This window comes from Tinamus guttatus, unplaced genomic scaffold, assembly GCF_059628265.1.
Source record: "Tinamus guttatus ecotype Peru unplaced genomic scaffold, ASM5962826v1 Tinamus_guttatus_pri_ptg000861l, whole genome shotgun sequence".
In the NCBI taxonomy this organism is placed as follows: Eukaryota; Metazoa; Chordata; class Aves; order Tinamiformes; family Tinamidae; genus Tinamus; species Tinamus guttatus.
Genome location: NW_028289395.1, coordinates 167269 through 186496, shown reverse-complemented (window position 1 = coordinate 186496; position 19228 = coordinate 167269). Strand labels below are relative to the sequence as shown.

The 19228-nt window shown below is 56.0% G+C and overlaps 1 protein-coding gene across 1 annotated transcript in view; it reads left to right on the top strand.

The window, feature by feature from the left end:
- The window catches only part of PKD1 (polycystin 1, transient receptor potential channel interacting), an 83246-nt gene that overhangs the window by 29983 nt on the left and 34035 nt on the right, over positions 1 to 19228 (top strand). Inside the window, 13 exon segments of the mRNA XM_088537735.1 lie at positions 3247 to 3318; positions 4010 to 4081; positions 5739 to 5908; positions 6397 to 6432; positions 6435 to 7064; positions 8019 to 8202; positions 11225 to 11439; positions 12515 to 12627; positions 12708 to 12834; positions 14402 to 14670; positions 15108 to 15857; positions 17103 to 17234; positions 18891 to 19066. Coding sequence (XP_088393861.1) covers positions 3247 to 3318; positions 4010 to 4081; positions 5739 to 5908; positions 6397 to 6432; positions 6435 to 7064; positions 8019 to 8202; positions 11225 to 11439; positions 12515 to 12627; positions 12708 to 12834; positions 14402 to 14670; positions 15108 to 15857; positions 17103 to 17234; positions 18891 to 19066 — 2946 coding nt within the window.

Sequence of the window (19228 nt, the reverse complement as noted above, 5' to 3'; positions counted from 1 at the left end):
CACCCATTCCCGCTGCTAAAACGCAGGAACGGGACCCAAACGGGGCTCAGCCCGTCCCCAGGGCTTCAGCCTCGGTCGCGTGGATGTGCAGCCCGTGGGGCCAGCCTGGCTTGGGAAGCTGCTGCCGGCTGGGAGCCCGGACACCGTCTGTCCCAAAGGGTTTTGGCCCCTTAGCAGGCTCTGCAGCAAGCTCCGTGCAGGCTGCGAGGATGTTGGGATGCATCCGTCCTTCCCTAACACCCCGGAGCTTCCCTGACCCCCAAGACTCCCGGCTTTTTTGTGGCTTATCGTCCTGGGGCTCCTTTTTTAGCGGATCGCTGCGGCTCCGCGGCCTGCGCACAGCCTGCTCTCCGCGCAGACACTTCTCCCAGGCTGTGGATGCTTTTCGCATTACTGTCCTGGCCGGGCTCCACGCTCCAAAAGGGCTGGGAAAGGCACAAGCCAACACTGCCCCCCTTCCCTCCCGTTTTTTTGTGAAACGAAGGCAGAGCGGGCCCACAAATGACATAATGAGAGCATGACATCAGGCTTGGCAGGCGGAGGCGTGCTATACTCCGCTCGACATTATATGTTCTGTGGAATTAAAAGAAAAAAAACCCACGTCGCACCAAAAGCAGCCCGTGCACCGCTGGGGTAACCGGGGCGGCCGGCGGGGCCGCGGAGCCGCCGCTCCCGCCGCGAAGGGACGGAGCGAGCGGCCGGCGCCGGGCCCGGAGCTGCTTCCCGCCGCCTTCCCGCAGGATTTCCCCGGGGAGCTGTTCCCGGTGCCGGGGCTGCTCCGGAGCCCCTTGCCCGGTGCCGTGGGCCGCTCCGGTCCCGCTCCGCAGCGGCCACGTGGCTCCGGCAGCGCCGCGGGGAGCGCCGAGCGGAGCTGGGATGGAGCTCAAGGCTCCCAGGGCTTGGAGCGATGCCCTCGTTACCAAATGTTCAGAGCTTCACCTTCCCGCAGGAGCTGCTCCCTTTCCAGAGGCCGTTTCTTTCCGTGCCCTTTTGGACGTGCTCAGCGCTGGGCTCTGGGCAGCCTCGCTTGCCGCTGGCTTCAGCTCCGCTTCCAACCTGCTCCGAAGTTTCTCCAGCCTGGCAGGGGGCTGGAAAAACGGAGTCGTGGCAGTTGGTGGCACCCAAAGGCTGAGCTCGGCCCCGCAGCCTCCGTGTGGGGTTTTATTGCTCAGTAGCTCTTTCCTCATCTTTTTTTTTTTAAATTCCGCAGCCTCCTTTGGTTCAGAGCCATCTTTCCCAAGCCAGAAAGGCCTAATATTATTTTTCCATGCAATCTGGAGAGGAAGCAGGGGAGAAGGCAGGCGGGCGGTAGGGAGCCCCGCTAAGGGCAGGTGACCCCTGTGGTGGTGGCGGAGGTCGGGGCCGGTCCCTCCTCCAGCCTCGTGGCCTCCCTTGCTGCGGAGGTTGCAGCCTGGGAGCTCTATCCATCCTCAGACCGTGGAAGCAAAGCGGGAAAAGAGCCAGGGAGTCCGGCTCCGGTCCGTACCTAACAGCGTGTTGCCCTCTAGTGCCTGCTGCGCGCGGAGGACGCGGCTCCGGCTGGGGAGGACGTGGGGACGTGGGACACGGCGGCGGCGCCGGCCCCTCCGCACAGCCCCGCTCCAAGGCAGAGGCCGCTCGTAGCCAAAGGGGCCGCCTGGACCCGGCCCTGCTCGAGCAGCAGCCGTCGGGACGGGCGTCCCCCAGCGCTGCCGCCCCCTCGGTCACCCTCGCGGTCACCCGCGCTCCCCAGGGAGCCCTGTCTGTCCCCATGGGGCTCACGGCCGCCCTGGGAAGCAGCGGGAGGCTGGGATGGGGACAGGGACAAACACCGGCCTGCAGGACACGAGGAGGCTCCGTCCTGCTGCGAGCGGCCCTGTCCGGGGAGGCGCAGGAGGAGGCAGAGGGCTCCAACCTGGTCCAGAGCCGCTTTTCGCTGAATCATCCGTAGCCTCCCGGTGCGGTTCCTGAATCCTCGGGGTCGTTCCTCGGAGTCCTCAATCGGAGTCCGTTCGTTTGGGGTTTTCTGTTTGGGCAGCTCCTGCACCGGGTTGCAGTAACCGCAGCCCAGCAGAACTCCAGTGCAGGGACATGCCAGCAGGGCCTTGGCATTGTCACCTACTGTCCCCACTGTCCTCCACATAGAGGCTTGCTTAGGTATTTTTGCCGTCCTCTTTTTCTTCGTGTTTGTTGAACTTCTATTTTGCACATTCTTGGACTTCCCCGCTGGTGTTGGTGGTTCTTAGCTTGGCAGAGAGCTCCTGGACAGCAAAATCAGGAAGAATAACCTCCCACCTTGCAAAGAAACATCCTCGTTACTTAGCCTCACAGTTTCCCAGAATCATAAGTAATTTTTCTGGCAGTTTGGCGTAAGCCTTTACATGCCGCTGAATTTAGTCTAAATGTAAAGTTTAAATGTCAGATCTAAACAAAAAGGAATTGAATTAAGGGGTAAAAATAGAAGATGAGACAGCGAGGAGAAATTACAGGAGATGCGGTTAGGAGAAGAGGTGGGAAAGGGAGCGGGCTGCAGTGCAGGGGAATGTGTCTGCAGGGAGCAGGACGGCGAGTCCGGCCCTGTCCCCTTCCCGGGAGCTCTCCAGAAATCCTGGAAGGACAATGACCATTGCCTGGACCTGAGCGAGCTCAACTGGGAGAGAAGAGCCAGCTTTGCTTTGGATGAGCTGAAGGCTCTCAGTGTTACAGGGAACAATCAAAGATTGTTTTAAGCAGTATTCCTTTTATAGGGAAAATCTCTCCTGGAGATTCTGCACAGAAAGTATTTTTGGTTACTTCTTTTCTCTTAAGCTTTTTCAAAGAGAGACAAAAAGATACTAAAAACTGAAAGTTGAATGCATCAGTTCTGTAGTTAATTATCAGTTCTTCAGCACTATAAATGAAAGTTCTTTAGAGAAATTTCTTTATAAATTAATTGCTACTTTAAATTCTCTCTCAATTACTTCTTTGAACATACAGTAGGCTTGATTAATTTTTAAAGGATGCCTGCAATCTAGTGACACGTTTGTCATGTCTGTAATTGCTCTAAATGTGCTACAGAGTGGTGTGCATATAGGGCTAGTCCTACATGCAGCAAATGCAGGGAAGGGTGTTTTGTTTGGCTAGAAGAACCTGCTCCGCTTTAACACACCAAGAACCTCCTGTCTGGAGCCTGGTTAAGGTTGGAGACGGGCTCTTCTAAGCCTCAGCAATGGGAGAACGACAAAATGAAGTGGGATGATAAGTGAAAACTGTGTTTCCTTTCTCTAGGGATCTTTCCAGTAACAAGATCAGCGTTCTAGATGTTCAGACGTTCAAAAGCCTGACTTCTCTGGCTAAACTGTAAGTAGAGGCTGCAGATGCTGCAGCTGAGGATCTGGGAGAGCGCGCGAGCCGAGCGGAGGAGCTCGGAGGGCGCTCGGGAGCTGGTGCCTAAACCCACCCTGGGGTTTCCTGCGCTGGCCCCGTTCCTGCCCGGTCGATCCGTGGAGCCCGGGCACACGTTCCCGTGGATTCCTCCCCCAGGGCCTCCAGCCTGGGGAATGATCATTCCCTCGGTGGCCTTCACAGGACAGGGCAGGGTTTGCATGGCTCTGCTGCCAGATAGGAGGTGAGACTGGGGCAAGCAGCAAAGAACCAGGTCTGTCACCAGGCGTGGGTCAGGACATGGAGGGGATGGTACAGCTGTGCTGTCAAGATGCCAGTGAACCTCCTCGAGAAGATCAGCTGGGTTTAAGAACTCAACTGTTCTTCCAAAGATCCAAAGAGGCAGCAGCACAGGCAGCACCAAAACGCAGGTTGGTGGTTCTAGCAGAGTAGCAGACAGCCCCAACAGCCCTCCTGGTTTACGTCTCAAAATCTGGAAGGAGAGGGACTCACGGAAGGAGTTGGACACATGCAAGTGGCTTTTGTCACTCAGGGTGTCCAGAGGGTAACCAGTCCCTGAGCAGAGATCCTGTTTGTTGACCAGGAAGGTGTTACAAGCATGAACAGCAGTTACTAAACTCTCCTTTTTGATTTCCTTCTTTTTCAGAGATATAAGCCACAACAAGATTTCTACATTAGAAGATGGAATATTTGATAATTTATTTAATTTAAGTGAAATGTAAGTTCTCTCTGTCCTGCAGTTCTCTGTGCAGAGCTGTCCTAGGGTGGCCCTTCCCTTTCCAGGGGGTGGGATGCCTTGGGGAGGCGGGGGGACGTCCCCAGCCCCTGCAGCAGCCCTCGTCGAGCGGAGACTTCCCCGTGGGGGGCTCGGAAACCCTCAGCCCGCGGGCCCCGCGCCGCCTCGGTGCGCGTGGGACACTCACCAAGCCCCGTCTTTCCTCGGCGCTGTCCAAGCCTGCGAGCCGAGGGGACGGCGGCGCTGCCGGAGGGCGGCTGGATCGGTGCTTGGCTGCTGCTCTGCTGTGCGGGGATGAGCGGATCCGCTGACTCCCACTTTTTCGTTACCAGGCCTCTCTGATGTTGCCTTCTCCAACTGCTGCTTCCTCGCCCTCCCCAGGCCCTGCAGCTGCATTTCCAACTCTCTCTGGCTTCTTCAAGCTCTGTTCTCCTCCTGGGTCTTGTCGGTGCTCTTCAAGCCTGACCTCTTCCCTGTCTCCTGAGTATCCCCAAGTTCTGCTGCTACCTCCGTGGCTCCCCCACTTCTGTCCCACAGCATCTTTGCAGAGGTTGTTGTTGGCCACGCTCCAGGCTGCTCTTACTGTTCCTGTTTGTACGGTCACACTTTGGAACAGGAGACCTGGGGTAAAGGGCACTGACCTGCAACACAGGAGAGCCTTATGGAAGTGTCCGAATCACTTGAAGGCACTTGAAGACATTTGCCCTAAGCAATTCAGGTTCTTACAAGGGTTTTCAGCTGAATTAATTACAGTCTGTGCCGATGGGGTGTGAAGGGAGGCAAAGTAATGCCACACAATTCCAGGAACTGCAGGGAAGCACGTTGCAGAATGGCAGCTCTGTATCTGAACATGCCGAGGGATGAACCTTGGAAGGGAGCAAGAGGAGAGCTCGGCCACACGTTCTCCCTGCAGACAGAGCACAAAGGGCATTTTCTGCTCTGCATTTTCATTTATAAAGGGCAATGAAAAGATAGAGGAGATCTGTATTAGCTGCTGGTGAGTCTGTCCCTGCTACCAAGGCTGGCCTGCGAAGTGATGCTTTTAGTATAAGAAAGGCTGGGTTCAACCCCTGCGGCAGCCCAGCCCAGCCGGCGTCAGCTAAATAAACATCCTTCCATCTCTGTCCCGCTCACAGCTGAATGCCAAAGGCTGCAATTTGGATCAAACTTGGCTGCAATTAAAGTTTCCATCTATTCAATAAACTGCCACATGGAAAGATTGTCATTGCTTTTGCATTTCTTTTTGACAGATCAATTTTACTCTCTTAGCTATTTTTTAATGGAGCTGTAAATAGGCTCCCTTAGCTCCATAGGCTGCCATTACATCCAATGGCTGTTAGATGGCAGACTATTTTAAATATAAGATTATGTCTGTAATTTACTTCTAATTGCAACAATTATTTGTAGAGGAGAAAAATGTACTTGGAGTACTTGCCTAATTCTAGCCTCTAGAAAAATCATGTTAATTATTGCTTGATTCCCTATTCATTAACTCCCCTGGCAGCTCCCTCTGAAGCACTGCACTGGAGCGCTGCGGATGGGAGCAGTGAGGGACCTGCACGTTGGGGTAATCAACGCTCAGCACGTGCTTCCCGCTGTCAAGCTAATGCCTAACTCTGCTCTGATCTCTCCGTTACAGAAACTTAAGTTTGAATCCATTTTTTTGTGACTGCAAACTTTCCTGGTTGCCCCGCTGGGTGGAAGACAGAAGAGTTAAAGTTCTTCAGGCAGCAGACACAAGATGTGCCCACCCCCCTGAAGTGGCAAACCTTTCTCTCTTCAACATTTCCTTCATCAGTGCCACTTGTGGTAAGGAGCCTCCCAGGGCTTTGCCTGTCCAGAGCTCTCTATCCCTTACGTTGCTGCTGCTGCTCTAATTAAACGAGTAATGCTAATGTGTGACTGCGCTCTGGTGATGCCTTGAGGATGGGGTCATCGGTCGCGCCAGGGCTGAGATCAGCCAACTCGTTACACACTGAGCTTCAAACAAGCATCAGATGCTTCTCCCTGGCCGACCTCCAGCCTTAAGCTGCCATCCTCAAGCGTTTCAGAACTTGCCCAGCTTTGAGCAGGTTCTTGAAATCCTGGGGATTTCAAGAGACCTGGGGATTTCAAGAGACCAGAAAACATTGCAAAGGGATCAAAAACTTGCCAGACAAGACTGAAAAAGGAAATGCTTGGGGAAATTGCCTGGGAGAAGACCCTTCACAGAGGCAGGGTGGTGTCCCTCGTGGGGTTCCACCAAGTCATGGCTTCACAGGGCTTTTTGCAAGCAGATCCTCTGTTCTCTCCCCCAGGAGCTCAATATATAGCATGTCTGACGAGCAACGACACGGGGAGGCTGAGTTCATCATCCTCTTCACGCCTCTCTTCCCTGGGAACCTCACTGAGGAGACCTGCAGTGCCCTCTGCTACGCCGAAGACCAGGACTATGGAGGCTTCAGCGCGCAGGGGCTGTGTTTGTGTGGCAGCGCCCACGAACCGAACTCTTCCTCCGACTGTTTGCCGTTTTGCACTGAGCACTTGTCCGGGCAGGTCTGCGATGGACCGTCCCTCGTCCCCTCTCCCTTCCAGGCACAGCTGTTTGCATCTTTCACAGGACTTCAGCCCCGGTACAGCCTTCAGCAGCCCGTGCTCTTCAATATCAGTATTCCCGTTGCTGTCAGCACTTTACAGTGGGATTTTGGGGACCACTCAGAGGTTCTCAACACCACTGGGAATGCAGCTGTCCACACCTATGTCTTACCCGGACGGTACAATGTCACTGCCACCCTCTTTGTGGGCGCTAAAGTCTCCTACGTGCAGGCGGAAATTGAGGTGGTGGCTTCACCCCAGGAGATAGAGCTGCAGTGCCCTTCCCTGGTCAAGGCAAACGAGAGTCTGGACATCCGGATCCGCAACAGAGGTGGCACCGGCCTCGCGGTGACCTACAGCATCACCGCAGAGCCCGCGGAGCTGCGCCGAGGTGAGCGGGGCGGCGCGGAGGGGATGGCGCCGAGCGCTGGCCCTTGGGCCCCTGCCTGCTCCGTGCAGCCCTGCATGCTCTGTGCAGCCCTGCATGGTCCGTGCAGCCCTGCATGCTCCGTGCAACCCCGCATGCTCCGTGCAGCCCCATGCACTCCGTGCAGCCCTGCATGCTCCATGCAGCCCCGTGCGCTCCGTGCAGCCGAGCGTGCTCCGTGCAGCCCTGCATGGTCCGTGCAGCCCTGCATGCTCCATGCCACCCTGCATGCTCCGTGCAGCCGAGCACACTCTGTGCAGCCCTGCATGCCCCGTGCAGCTCCATGCAATCCATGCAGCCCTGCACGCTCTGTGCAGCCCCGCGTACTCCGTGCAGCCCCACACCTCAGCCTGTGGGCTCAGGCAGCCGTTGGCTTCGTACTGTGCCGGGAACAGGGCTGTGCGGAGTGAGATTGGCACCAGATTGGACTGACTGGCTTCAGAACGAGCAGGACACTGCAGGCACCTCGCACCCCTGCTCCGTGCAGTCCGTGGGCTGGTTTTGTGGTACGGTTTTGCTCCCTGCTGTGGGTTGGATCTGCCCTGCGTGGCTGTTGCTCTGTGTGCACGGAGCCCATCGGCGTTTTACCAGCTCGGTGCCTGGCGTCCCTGCGTCGTTCCTCATCCTCTCCATTCCTCTGGGTTAGTCTCTTTTTATGTACCGTGAAAGGGCCCCATGCCATTCCAGCATGAAATTCCAGCGTGGCACGTGTGCGAGGTAATGGCCGGCAGCACCGCGCGTTCATCCTGGTGTCACAAGCTGAGGGGTGAATTCCGGACCCGGCAGATGTGCCTCAGGGCAGTGCTGAGCACCCCGGCCTGCCCGGTACCTCGCAGCCTCCCTGGGGGCCGTGTGACGGGGTTGGCACGTGCGGGCCCATGGCTGGGAGCTCACGTGTGCGTTTCCTTTGGCACGCAGCAGTTCACCCGCTCTGCCCCGCGGGCGGCTTGGTGTTCCCGGGCAATAACCACTGCTACCAGCTGGTGGTGGAGAAGGCCGAGTGGCTGGAGGCGCAGCAGCACTGCCAGGAGCACGGCGGCGGCGAGCTGGCCTTCGTGAGCAGCCCCGACATCCAGAGCTTCCTGGTCGCTCGCGTGATCAGGTGAGCGATGGGGTGGAGGTTGCTGGGGACGGTCTCGTGTCCCTCTGGTTACGGCTGCGGAGGGACCCGGGGAGGACCCGAGTGCTGCCCGCGGCGCAGGGGGTGCTCGGGGAGCAGGAGCAGAGCTGAGCTCGGCTGCCTCGGCCATGAGGGGAAGGAGTGGAAGGGGGCGGAAAGACTGGAAGTTGGACCTGGGAATGGGGGTTTGCTGCTGGTGGGCGCCTGTGTGTGTGTCTGGGGTGCATCTGAAACGCTGCAGAGAGCCGCAGCGAGAGGCAAAGAGCCCTGGGCTGAGCCGCCCGGCAGCCAGGCGGGGAGCGGGATCTCAGACTGCACGTGGATGGGGCAGGGGCTGGTGTGCGGAGCCCGTCTGGCTCCCCTGGCCGAGCCGGAGGGTGCCCTTGCTGAGCACCTGAGCGCTCCGTGTCCCTGCGACTCCGAGCGGCCGCCGCGCCGTGATCCCGCCTCTCCGCTGGGAATCCCGCGTCCTCCCAGGCAGGCTGAAGCGCAGACACCTTCCCCTCCTTATTCCACCCCGAGCAGCTCCTCGCTCTGTGTCCCGCTCCAGCAACATCGGTTCCACCGCAGGGCTCGGGCTTTGTAAACAGGCAGCACCAAAAGCGTCGGCTTTCGATTATATCCGTCCTTCCAAACGCCCGTTCTGCATCTCCGGAGGAGGGTGACCAGGAGGGCTGCGCGGGGCCGGACAGCCCCTGCGGGCACTGCCAGATGCAGCTGTTGGAGACGTCCTCCTAAGGAACACGGGGCAGCGAGCGCGGGGCAGCGCAGCTGCACGTGACGCAGCCTCGAGGCCGCCTGCTCCCGGGCTTGCACGCTCGCCCTGCTCCCTTCGCGCTGGGATTTATCCTGAGACAACAAACATGTGCTCCCCGTTCCGGGGAAGAGGATCCCGTCCCTTCCCGCGGTTGGGAACTGGCCACTTGGTGCGCTGATTTATCAGGCGTTGCGTGCGGGGCTTTTGGTGGACTGCACTGCAAGGAAATCATGAGACCTCGGAAGGGAATGAGCGGCCCAAGCTGTTTCCCAGCTGCTGCTCCACGTTGTTCCCTCCCCAGCCCCCCTTTATTTCATGTATTTATTTTATTAATCCATTCAGATAAACATGAATGAGATGGTTCCAGGATGCGGTTTCCCTAGCGATAAAAGACAATCAAGCCCCGGGTTTTTGGAACACGCAGCCTCCATAGTTTCTTGTGGGAAAATGACAGAAGCAGAAATCTGTTTCCCATTAGAGCCTGCAGCAGCAAGGACCTCGCTCTTCTCTCCTCTGCTCCTGTCACTTGGTCACCTCCCCAGGAGCAGCCCGTGCGGGAACGGCCCCCTTCCCTCCTCGGGAGCAGCGGGAGCAGCTCCTGGCGCTCCCATTCCTTGCTCCGAGCCCTGCGCTTGGTCCTGCTGCTCCCCGCAGCCCTTTCCCTGCACTTTGCTTCCTGTGAGGATGGTCGGGTCCCCCCGTTGCTCTTTGGGGCACTGGCCAGGCCGGGGTGGGCAGCAGCCCAGGCAGCCGCCCTCGTTGGGCTTCTTTTTTGATGACTTGCAATTAGATCATAGCTGGAATTAGAAAAGGAAAAACTATCAGATTTTACCGATGGCAGCAAACAGGCGGTTTCCTAACCCATTCTTCCTAATCCCTGCCAGTGTTTCAGGAGCAGAGCACAGTGGTTATTTATTCTTTAATCTTATTTGCAAAGAAAACTACTGATTCACAGAGCAGTTATTTTCATCGTCGTTTTTCAGCATGACCTCATTAATCATTTCATCTGGCAGGAGCCTCGCGGTGGAGAGACACCAATTACATCCGTCTGCTTTCTGCAGAGCAGCTTGTACCATCCCGCGAGCGCGTCGGAGCCGAGGGGCAAGGCCAGAGCAGGATCCATTGCAGCCTGAAGGAGCCTGTGGAGGAGACGCTGGGGTTGAGGGTGCCCACCAAGGCCCTTCCCTCTAGACGTTACCATGGAACAAATGGCTCCCTTGCTGTTGGGTGCGATTAGAAACAGTCGTCCAGGCTGTTTGTGGCTCTAAAGACCGCTCAACACTTTCCACCAGAATCTCCACTGAGATTCAGTTTCCAAATGTGGAAGGGACGTTTCATTTTCCTGAAATGATCCTAGCACATTCCCCTGCGTCAGGGGCTCATGTCCCTGCAGTGCCCGAGCCTCTGCCGCTGCTGTCCTGTGCCCCAGGGTCCCTGCAGTGCGGGGGTGGCTGAGGAACGTGTGTCACCTCCCAGCAGCTGCCTCGAAGATCTGCTGCTTTGGACGGGGGACCCCGTGGCTGACACAAGCCGAGACCTGTCCCTGGCCATGCGCTAGTGCCACTTGTGTGAGAGAGGGGACTGGTGGCAAATTCCCAGGTCTCCGGAGGTGAAGCACAGGTTTTTACAGGACACAACTCTTTCAGATGGTTCTGGGTGACCACATTCCGCCTCTTCAGTCCTGACTGTACACGTGAGGGTCCTTTTAGCCCACAACCCTCCCTGGGGGTTCTGACCTCCAGGGCAACCTGCTCTCCCTTCGTTAGCAGGTGAGGCCAATTCCCCTGTTATGGGAGTTGGCACCTTAATCCAGAGCCTTCAACTGGCTGCACCTGTAGCCTGAGGGAGAGCTGAGTTTTGGGAAGGGTCATTCAAGTTGCAGGCAGTAGTTGCCAGGAGTCCAAATCGACAGTGACCCTGGGAGGGTTTTCTCTCTCCCAGGTGTCCCCGTGGTGTGGCAGGGGACAGGGGCCCTCTGTAGCCCTTAGGGCAATGGTTTGAAAGGCTGCTGGGCAGCAGCATGGTGTGCCAGCAAGGAGACTGTGACTGAAGAGATGGCTCCTGGTGGTGGAATGAATGTTGAAATCCTTTAGTAATTAAAAAGTTAAATGTAGCCAGTGGCACCCGATGAAGCTGTTGTTGTTAAGGTTATTATTTTCATTGAGAACTATGGATGGCATCTGTCCCGGGCCTTTCTAAAACTCATGATTTCCTGACGTACTCTTCCCTCCCCGTTTTTTTCTGAAGGAGCCTTGACGTCTGGATTGGATTCAATGATTTTGCAAGCACTGGAGCACAACAGAGTGGTGAAGGATTTAATTTGGAGAGCTGTCAGAATTGGCTGCCAGGAGAACCCCATCCATCAAATGCCGACCACTGTGTCCGGATGGGCCCAACGGGCCAGTGTAACACGGACCTGTGCATGGCCAAGCACAGCTACGTGTGCGAGTACAAGCCTAAAGGTGGGTCCTGCTTCTGTCCTGCTGTCAGGTGGCACGGGTCGGTGGGTATTTAGTGGTGGGTGACAAGGAAAAATAAGCCTGCATGGAGAATGTCATCCAGGCCATTGCCCCAGGCCAAGTGGGGCTGGGGACACCCACGATATCACCAGCAGATGCTTGACTGCCCTATTGCCAGAAACCTCCTGTGTTGGCAATTCTGCTTTCCTAGGCAGCCTCAGGGACCCCTCAAGAAGGTCCCCAGTTCTCCCTTTCTGCAGTCTAAACTCTTTTCTGTCCCTTTTCCTTTGGCCTCAGCCGAAAGGAAGAACTCGGCCCTCTCTAGTCTTTGCCATCAATAGAAGTAGAGAGGAGAGAGAAACTCTGGATGGAGCTTGGGAAATAGGAGAAGAGCCAGTGCCTGCATCTTGAGTAGCCCTCTGCTCCCAGATAAAAGTGCTGGAAGAGGGGATTGGCCATGAAAATACATTCCTGTCTTCTAGCCAGGACTAGAAAACAGCAAGGGGAGGGTAAAGAGTAAGAAAGAGAAGGGAGAGGGGCAGCAAATATTGGAGATGATTCAGGTAAGGTGGAAAGGACAGAGCGGAGCAAAGGGCCCACTGGCTCTGGAAGGAGGGACAGCATTGACGGGTCGTGTTCAGTCCCCAGAGACTGACCTGGATGTGAAAAAGCCAGAACTATCCAGTGCTGATGAAAATCAGGTGGCCCTGGCCACGTTTTCTGTGGAGCCCAGGGGGAATGGGGAAGATGGGAGTGCTTCTCATGCTCAAAAGTTCAAAGCAAATCTTGGGGTGCTGGAAGGAAGAAGTGTTTGCAGAGTTTGTAGAAATCAAAATTGATGGGAATTGCACTGTTTACTGCACGGAGAATTGCACGGATGCATTAATTATGCAGGATGGGAAAGAAATCAAAACATTTGGAAGAAGAAGAAAGTAGCTACAGCATTAGAGCAGCTGCTGCTGCGCCAGTGAAGCTGCAGTCACAGATCCCAGGCAGTGTCTGCGGAGGGAGCAGGCTGGGAGCAGCCCCAGGCCCTGCCGACTCTCATGGGCTTTGTTCGAATGTCCCCTGAAAACAGGAATTCTCCTAAATGCCAAAAACTTTTACGTGGGAGACCCTGTGTTTGACACTCATGAAGCTGAGAAAACCGTGAGGGAGGATGTGCTGTCAGCTCCGCTGCAAGCTGTGCAGGTAAGAGGGGTTTGTGCGTCGCGCCGTGCGCGCGGAGCCCCGGGGAGCCGGGTCCGTGAGCGCCGTGCGTTTCCTCGCAGGTGATGGTGTTCCCGGAGCTGGCGTTCCGGCACGACGGCGTTTTGACTGCGCTGGAGTTCATGACGCGGGAGCTGCCTCAGCCCGTGGCAGTGAAGTTCCAGGTGCACAGACCGATGCACAGAGACGGTGAGAGATCTCCCCCCAGCACCTCAGTGTTTCCACTGCTGCTGACGCCAGGGCTGTGTCAAACTGAGTGTGTGACCTTCCCTCTTTAAAGCAGAAGCTGTAAACTGACCTTAAAAGCTTGGAGATTTGGTTCTGTTTTTGAAGAATCTCAAATACAAAGTGTGTGGGTGTATAGTGGAATAGCCTGGGCTTGCCTGGGAGGAATGGGTGTCCTGGAGAAGCGTAGAGAGGGCAAATCTGAGTGGATGAGCTTTATATCAACCAGTGTGCTTAGAAAGAGCAGAACACAACTGTGTTGATCACAGCCAGAGTGAAAATGGTCCCGTTGGAGCCAGCCAGAACAACTGTGAAACTGGGAGGTGTGAACATTTATAGATGAGAGGTGGTTGCAGAGGAGTAATGAGTAGAGGGCATCTCTGCAGCTCAGTAATGGTCCTTCATCGGGTATGGGAAGGAGCCCGGTGGAGGTTCTGGAGCTGCAGCGGTAGCAGGGATGGTGCAAACCCTCGGACTGCGCTGCTGAGAACACCCATCTCCCACCGCTTCCACGGCACAAGCATTCTTGTTTCCCTAGATGCCTTGAGGAATTTCCAGTTTTCCCTGTGATCCTCCCTGTTTAGGCAGGAGATCTTCTTGCTCTCATGAACCGTCATTTAAGAATAGTTCCAGGCAGTCTTGTCCCCCAGCTGTGAGTTAAAGCACAGTCTATGAACTGGGTATCGCAGAGTGGCAGTTAGAGATCTAGAGGCCTCTGTTTCCATTTAGTTTGAGCTGATCAGCGACTGCAACGTAGGGATATTTCTTCCCCACAAGGATCCCAAAAGGTTTCTTACAGCTTTATGATCTGTCTTAATGCTTGAAGTACAACTGGAGCATAAGAAACTTGTAAAAGTGAACACACCTCTAAGCTATACTTTTCATTTTACCAGGGAAGACAGGATACATCAAAGTGGAATGCATTCTGGTCCATCTGACCCCATGGGCTAATGAAGAAAAACATTTTCCTGAGCCCATTTCTTCCTCATGGATGAGATAATCTCATAAGCCTTTGATTCCTTGTACAATAGCTCAATAGTCACAGTTTTGGCAGCAATTAATTTTGTAGCAGTAACGATTGCTGTAGCCATACGGTTGGCTGGTTACAAAAGGATATTTTTGACACTGAAAAAACTGATATTTTGACATAGAAACATTAACTTAAGAAAAGTCACTTAATGCATTTTCAGTGTCAAAGCCAGATCTGCTTTTGCATGGGCCAGCTTTCACTTGAGCAGAGATCTCTCTCAGTTTGATAATTGGCTCAGTCACTTTTCCAGTAAGAATAACCTTTTTTTTTTTTTTTTAAATACTCTTTGCACCTTTGTGAATTTTCCGTTAGAGGAGACATTTTGTCTTAAATTGCTCCAGGATGAAGTTACCACTTTTGCTAAGAGTGGAGCCATCTTCAGTCAAAGTGGGGAGAAAAAAAAAAAAAAGTGAAAAAAACATGTTTGGAATGAGGGGGAAATGCCCGAGGAGTGTTGTTGGTCAGAACGGTGAGCTTTGCTTTCTCTTTCATTTCTTCCAGATTACCAGGAGAATGACACAAACCCATTGCACCCCTCGCAGGATGATGGGAACTGGACTCTCCTTGAATGTCCTACTGGTTTCCAGTGGTGTCGTTTGACGGATTTGTGCTTGTTGCTGAACAACTGCTGCAACGCGACAGAGTGCACCAACAGTTCTGCCAGCAGTGCCGCCCCGGCTCCCCTCCAGCACAATGAAAGCCAGCTTAGTTATGAGCTCATCAAGGAATTTCTCTTTACGATACCAGCTGGCCCTTCCTCCCCATACCTGGTCAGTGTTTATTAGCTGCAGGAACCAGTGAATAGGTGGAGAAGTTTGCTCTGGGTGGTTTTTATTGTACCCAATTTGCACATGGGGAAATTGAGGTCCATTTGAATGAAGTGATTTGCCCAGTGTCACACCGAATACTTGGCAGACCTGGTAGAGCTCAGGCCACCACCTCCTCTCTTCCCCTCCCTGCTAATCTGCCCCTGGTAATTCGTTGCAGTAGTACAGTTGCCAAAGGCTCCGTTTCCAGCTTTGTGCCGCTTCCCTGGGCTCTCCCCATTGCATGTGAGGAGGGGAGAAGTGCCATAAAGCTGGCTTGCTCGTTAGCACGCTGGGTTCGGAATGGCTAAGGTGAATCCAGCTGTCTTGCCCAGGCAACAGTTGGGTGCTGAGAGCTCGGAGCTTCACGTATCAATCCCCAGTGTCTACTCTCTTTGCAGGTCACATTCAGAGAAGCAAATACCTCTGTCAGGGCCAAGGATATCTTCAGTATTCAGCACAGCGCAGGCTTGGGCTTCCTCCTCCCGTGCCAGCCAAGTGCCAGCTCCTCTTCCAGACTCAGCTTCCGAAGCACAAACTCCTCGGAGTGGGCACAGGAGCTGCCCGCCAGCCTCAGCGGTGCCACCTGGGCAGAGGGCACCGCCTGCTCCCTGCGGGTCCGCTATGCCGAGGAGCAGCTCGTCCCCGTGCTGAGCCCCCACAACGCGGGCCTGGAGCAGCCAGGACGCTACGCGGTCAGCGCCAGCGTGGACAACGGCGTCTTCAGTGCCAACCTGTCCTGCAGCTTCTGGGTGACCTCGCGGGTGTCAGGCCTGCGTGTCATCCACCCGGCTCCGCAGGGCGGCAAGGTCTACGTGCCGTCCAACCACACCACCCTGGTGGTCAAGCTGTCCTCGGGGGTGAACGCGACGGCCAGCTGGCTGGGAGGCGATCGTCCCTTCCCCTTCGAAGGGGCCTGTCCCGCAGCGGTGGCGCCGCTGGTGGCAGCCTGTGCCAGGGAGACCAACGACACCTGGTTTGCGGCGCTCAGCCTGAGCGGCCTCCCGGAGGGGCTCAGCACCCACGTGCTGCTCGCGGAGAACAGCGTGAGCTCCCAGAACATCACCGTCACCGTGAAGGTGGAGGAGCCCATCCGGGGGCTGAGAGCCACCCCCGACCCCGAGAGCAGAGTCCTGCTGAACACAAGAGTGGTGAGTCTCTGTCGCGGCTTTTCAGCCACTGGTTTGCTGGGGTTGAGCGATGGGGAGGATCAGGGCTCTGCCCACACGGGTCAAGGTAGAGCGCTGCTTGCTGCCGAGTGCTGCTCCCGTGCACGTGCTGTCAGCACCTGCACGAGCCAGAGGACACTGACGCCTTCGAGAAGGAGGGCAGCTCAGCTGCTCATCCGAATCCCCTCGAGGGGAGGCAGTGCCTCCAGCCAGGGGAACACTGGCCTCCCGTTTGCCTAGGGAGTTGCTCAGAAAAACAGATGCGTTATCAAACGCCAGTGTTCAGCTAGCTTTGACTTGCCAAGGTAGTTACTCCCTTGGCGTTTCCACGTGCTCAGTTGAAGCCTGCTGCCAGCTGGCTGAAACTATAAACGTGTTTCATCCCTTCGTCAAAGTCTTGGACTTGTTCTGGTGTCTGTGGTGTTTTTTTTTTCCTCAGACCCCATCCCCAGAGCTACAGCCAAGCCTAGGAGCCTGTTTGATACCCATCGTGCCTGCCCGATGCTCTGTTTAATCTCTCGCTGCTTACGGCAGAACCCTGTCCCTGCAATGCCTGTCAGTGTCGGGTCCCTGGCTGCCACCGTCTGTGTAGGGGACACTGTGGGAGTGACGAAGGGCCTGCCCCGCTCGGGGCAGATGAACCATTTTAGCCTTGGGGTCAAGCACCATCAAGGGCCGAGGGTCAGAGCAGCTAAAGCTGAATCGTCTCTGAGGATTTCAGAAGCTTTTCAGCCTGTGAGGAAAAGACCCGACCACGAGGGCAGAGCGGCGGCTGGGTCCTGCTCCCAGCTCTGCTGCAGGTTTGTGGAGTCTGGGTCTGCACCTCGGAGCCGCGCTCGGGAGCTCGGCCTCCCAGGTGCAAAAGTGACATGGAAATACAGGAATAATGGACTTTCTGGAGCAACCTGCAGACTCAGACTGTCACATTTCTGAGCAGAATAGTGATGTGGAGAGAGTGAGCAGCAAAATGCAGCAGAATCAGGATCAGAGCAGGAAGTTTTATATACTTTACATATGCTTCTATAAAACCTCACACTGCAGCATAGTGAGGAGTTAGAGGCGGTTTTTCCCTACGTGGTGAAGGAGGTGGGAGGTTTTTCCTGCGTGGCTCAGCCACAGAACACTCCTCAGCCTGGCTCTGTCCCCGCTCTCGTCGAGCTGCAGGTCTGCGACGCGCTGCGCATGCTTTTCTCCTGCCCTGGTGTAAAGTGTCCTCCTGCCTTTCAGAGCTACGTGCCCATGATGGAAGCTGGCTCAGATGTGACTTTCCAGTGGACGGTAGATGATAAGCCATCTTTCACTTTTTACAACGTTGTCTTCAACGTTATCTACCAAAGCCCAGCTGTGTACAAGCTTTCGGTAAGCCAAGGCCTTTCCCATGACACCGTTTCAGTTCTGGTTTCCATTTCATCCCACACACCGAGCAGCAAGAGCAGGAGGTAGAGGAGAAGGCAGAGGCTTCTGCAGCTCTCCTGCCCTGCTCGGGAGCCGGCAGTAGTGCAGGTTTATGCTGGGTTGGCTCGAGGCAGTTTTCAGGATGCTGCTAAGGAGCTCGCCTGCTGTTTCTCACTGAGCTGCTCTTGCAAACACAAATAGCAAGAGTTCCTTCTTGCGGCCTCCTCTGCTGCCAGCTTGACTCTCTTCTTGACTCTGTCTTTGCTTTCTGCTCTTTTCTCCATACTCTCCGTTCTGTCCCCAGGGTCTCCCCGTGTTGTTCTCCAGCACTGGACCCGCAGGGTGCCCGGGTGCCCCTTTGCTCTGTGGGAGACGTGGGCCCAGAGGCAGCATCGAAACAGGAGCCTCTCGCAGGCAGGGCCGGGCTTGTGCCACAGGTTGTCCTGGTGTCGGCCCTGTTCTCTGCTGGTGCAGACAGGACTCTGGCTTCTGTCTTCCAGTTCTGGGCCCCACAGGACAAGAGGGATGTGGAGCTGCTGGAGAGAGGCCAGCGCAGGGCTACGAGGATGATCAGGGGCCTGGAACATCTGCCCTATGAGGAGAGGCTGAGGGAGCTGGGCCTGTTCAGCTGGAGAAGAGAAGGCTGAGAGGGGACCTGAGCAGTGTCTAGAAGTACCTCAAGGGAGGCAGTGAGGAGGATGGAGCTGGCCTCTCTTCACTGGTGGTTCCACAGGAACTTAAGGAAAAATTTCTTGACATGAGGGTGCCAGAGCACTGGAACAGGCTGCTCAGAGAGGTTGTGGAGTCTCCTTCTCTGGAGATCTTCAAACCCGTTTGGACGCAGTCCTGTGCCACGTGCTCTAGGTGACCCTGCGTGTGCAGGGGGTTGGACTAGATGATCTCTAGAGGTCCCTTCCAACCTTCAGCATTCTGTGATTCTGGGATTCCATGATTCTGTGATTCTGGGGTGGGCAGACTCCCCTCAGTGGGAGAATCCCTTGTGCCAGCGGCTGAGCTCTCCTGCATGGAGGAGGTGACAGGGTGCCCTGTTTTAGGTGCCGTGTCAGTGCCACCTGCCTAGATAATGTTGAGCATCCCGCTGCCCTCAGACCCCTTCAGTCTCTTGCCTGTCCACGCTTGCTTTCCTTGCTCTCCTCCCACCCTTGCTCTCCCTCTGCCTGCTGCAGCAGCCCTGGGCACGCTGGGTTTGTGGAGTGCCCCGGTCGCTGTGCCCGGAGCCCTCGCAGCTGCCCCGGTCCCCAGGAGCCCCTTGGTGTCAGCGAGCGCCCGTGCACAGCAGCGTGCAGGGCCCACAGCGCAGGCAAAGGGACATTGGCAAAGCCAGGGCAGCTCGGGATGAGAGGAGCTCCCCGTCCTCGTGCTGGGTACAACCGGCCAAGCGGTGGCCAGCAGCCTCCCTTGGGAGGTGGCCGCTGCAGGTGGCAGAGCTGCCGGGCTGTGCTGCTTCCCGGGCCGGTCAGGCTGTTGCTGCTGCCGTCCTGCCCCACACGCTGCTCTCGCCCACCCTGCTCACCCCCTCGGTGTGTGATGCTGCCCTCGGGAGAGGGCTGCACGCCGAGGTGACCCCAAACACGTTCTTTGTCCCACTGTCCTTCCCAGCTCACCGCATCCAACCACGTCAGTAACTTCACAGTCAACTACAATGTCACGGTGGAGATGATGAATAAGATGAAGAACCTGACGGTGCTCGGTGTCCTGCCGGTCCTCCCTCAGAACAGCACCGTGGAGCTGACGGCACGAGTCCGTGTTGATTCCGCCGTGGATGCCCAGTTCCTGTGAGTCCTTTGCAAGTTGCCAAGTTCAGGGTCGTGCTGCGCATGGCTTACCAGTCTTGCCTGCATTATTCCTCTCCTTGGGGCCAACCAAGTGGCCAGTTCTTCAGGTACTGTCTTGTTCAGTCGATATTCTGGGATGTGTGGTTTAGCCACGCTGGCTGG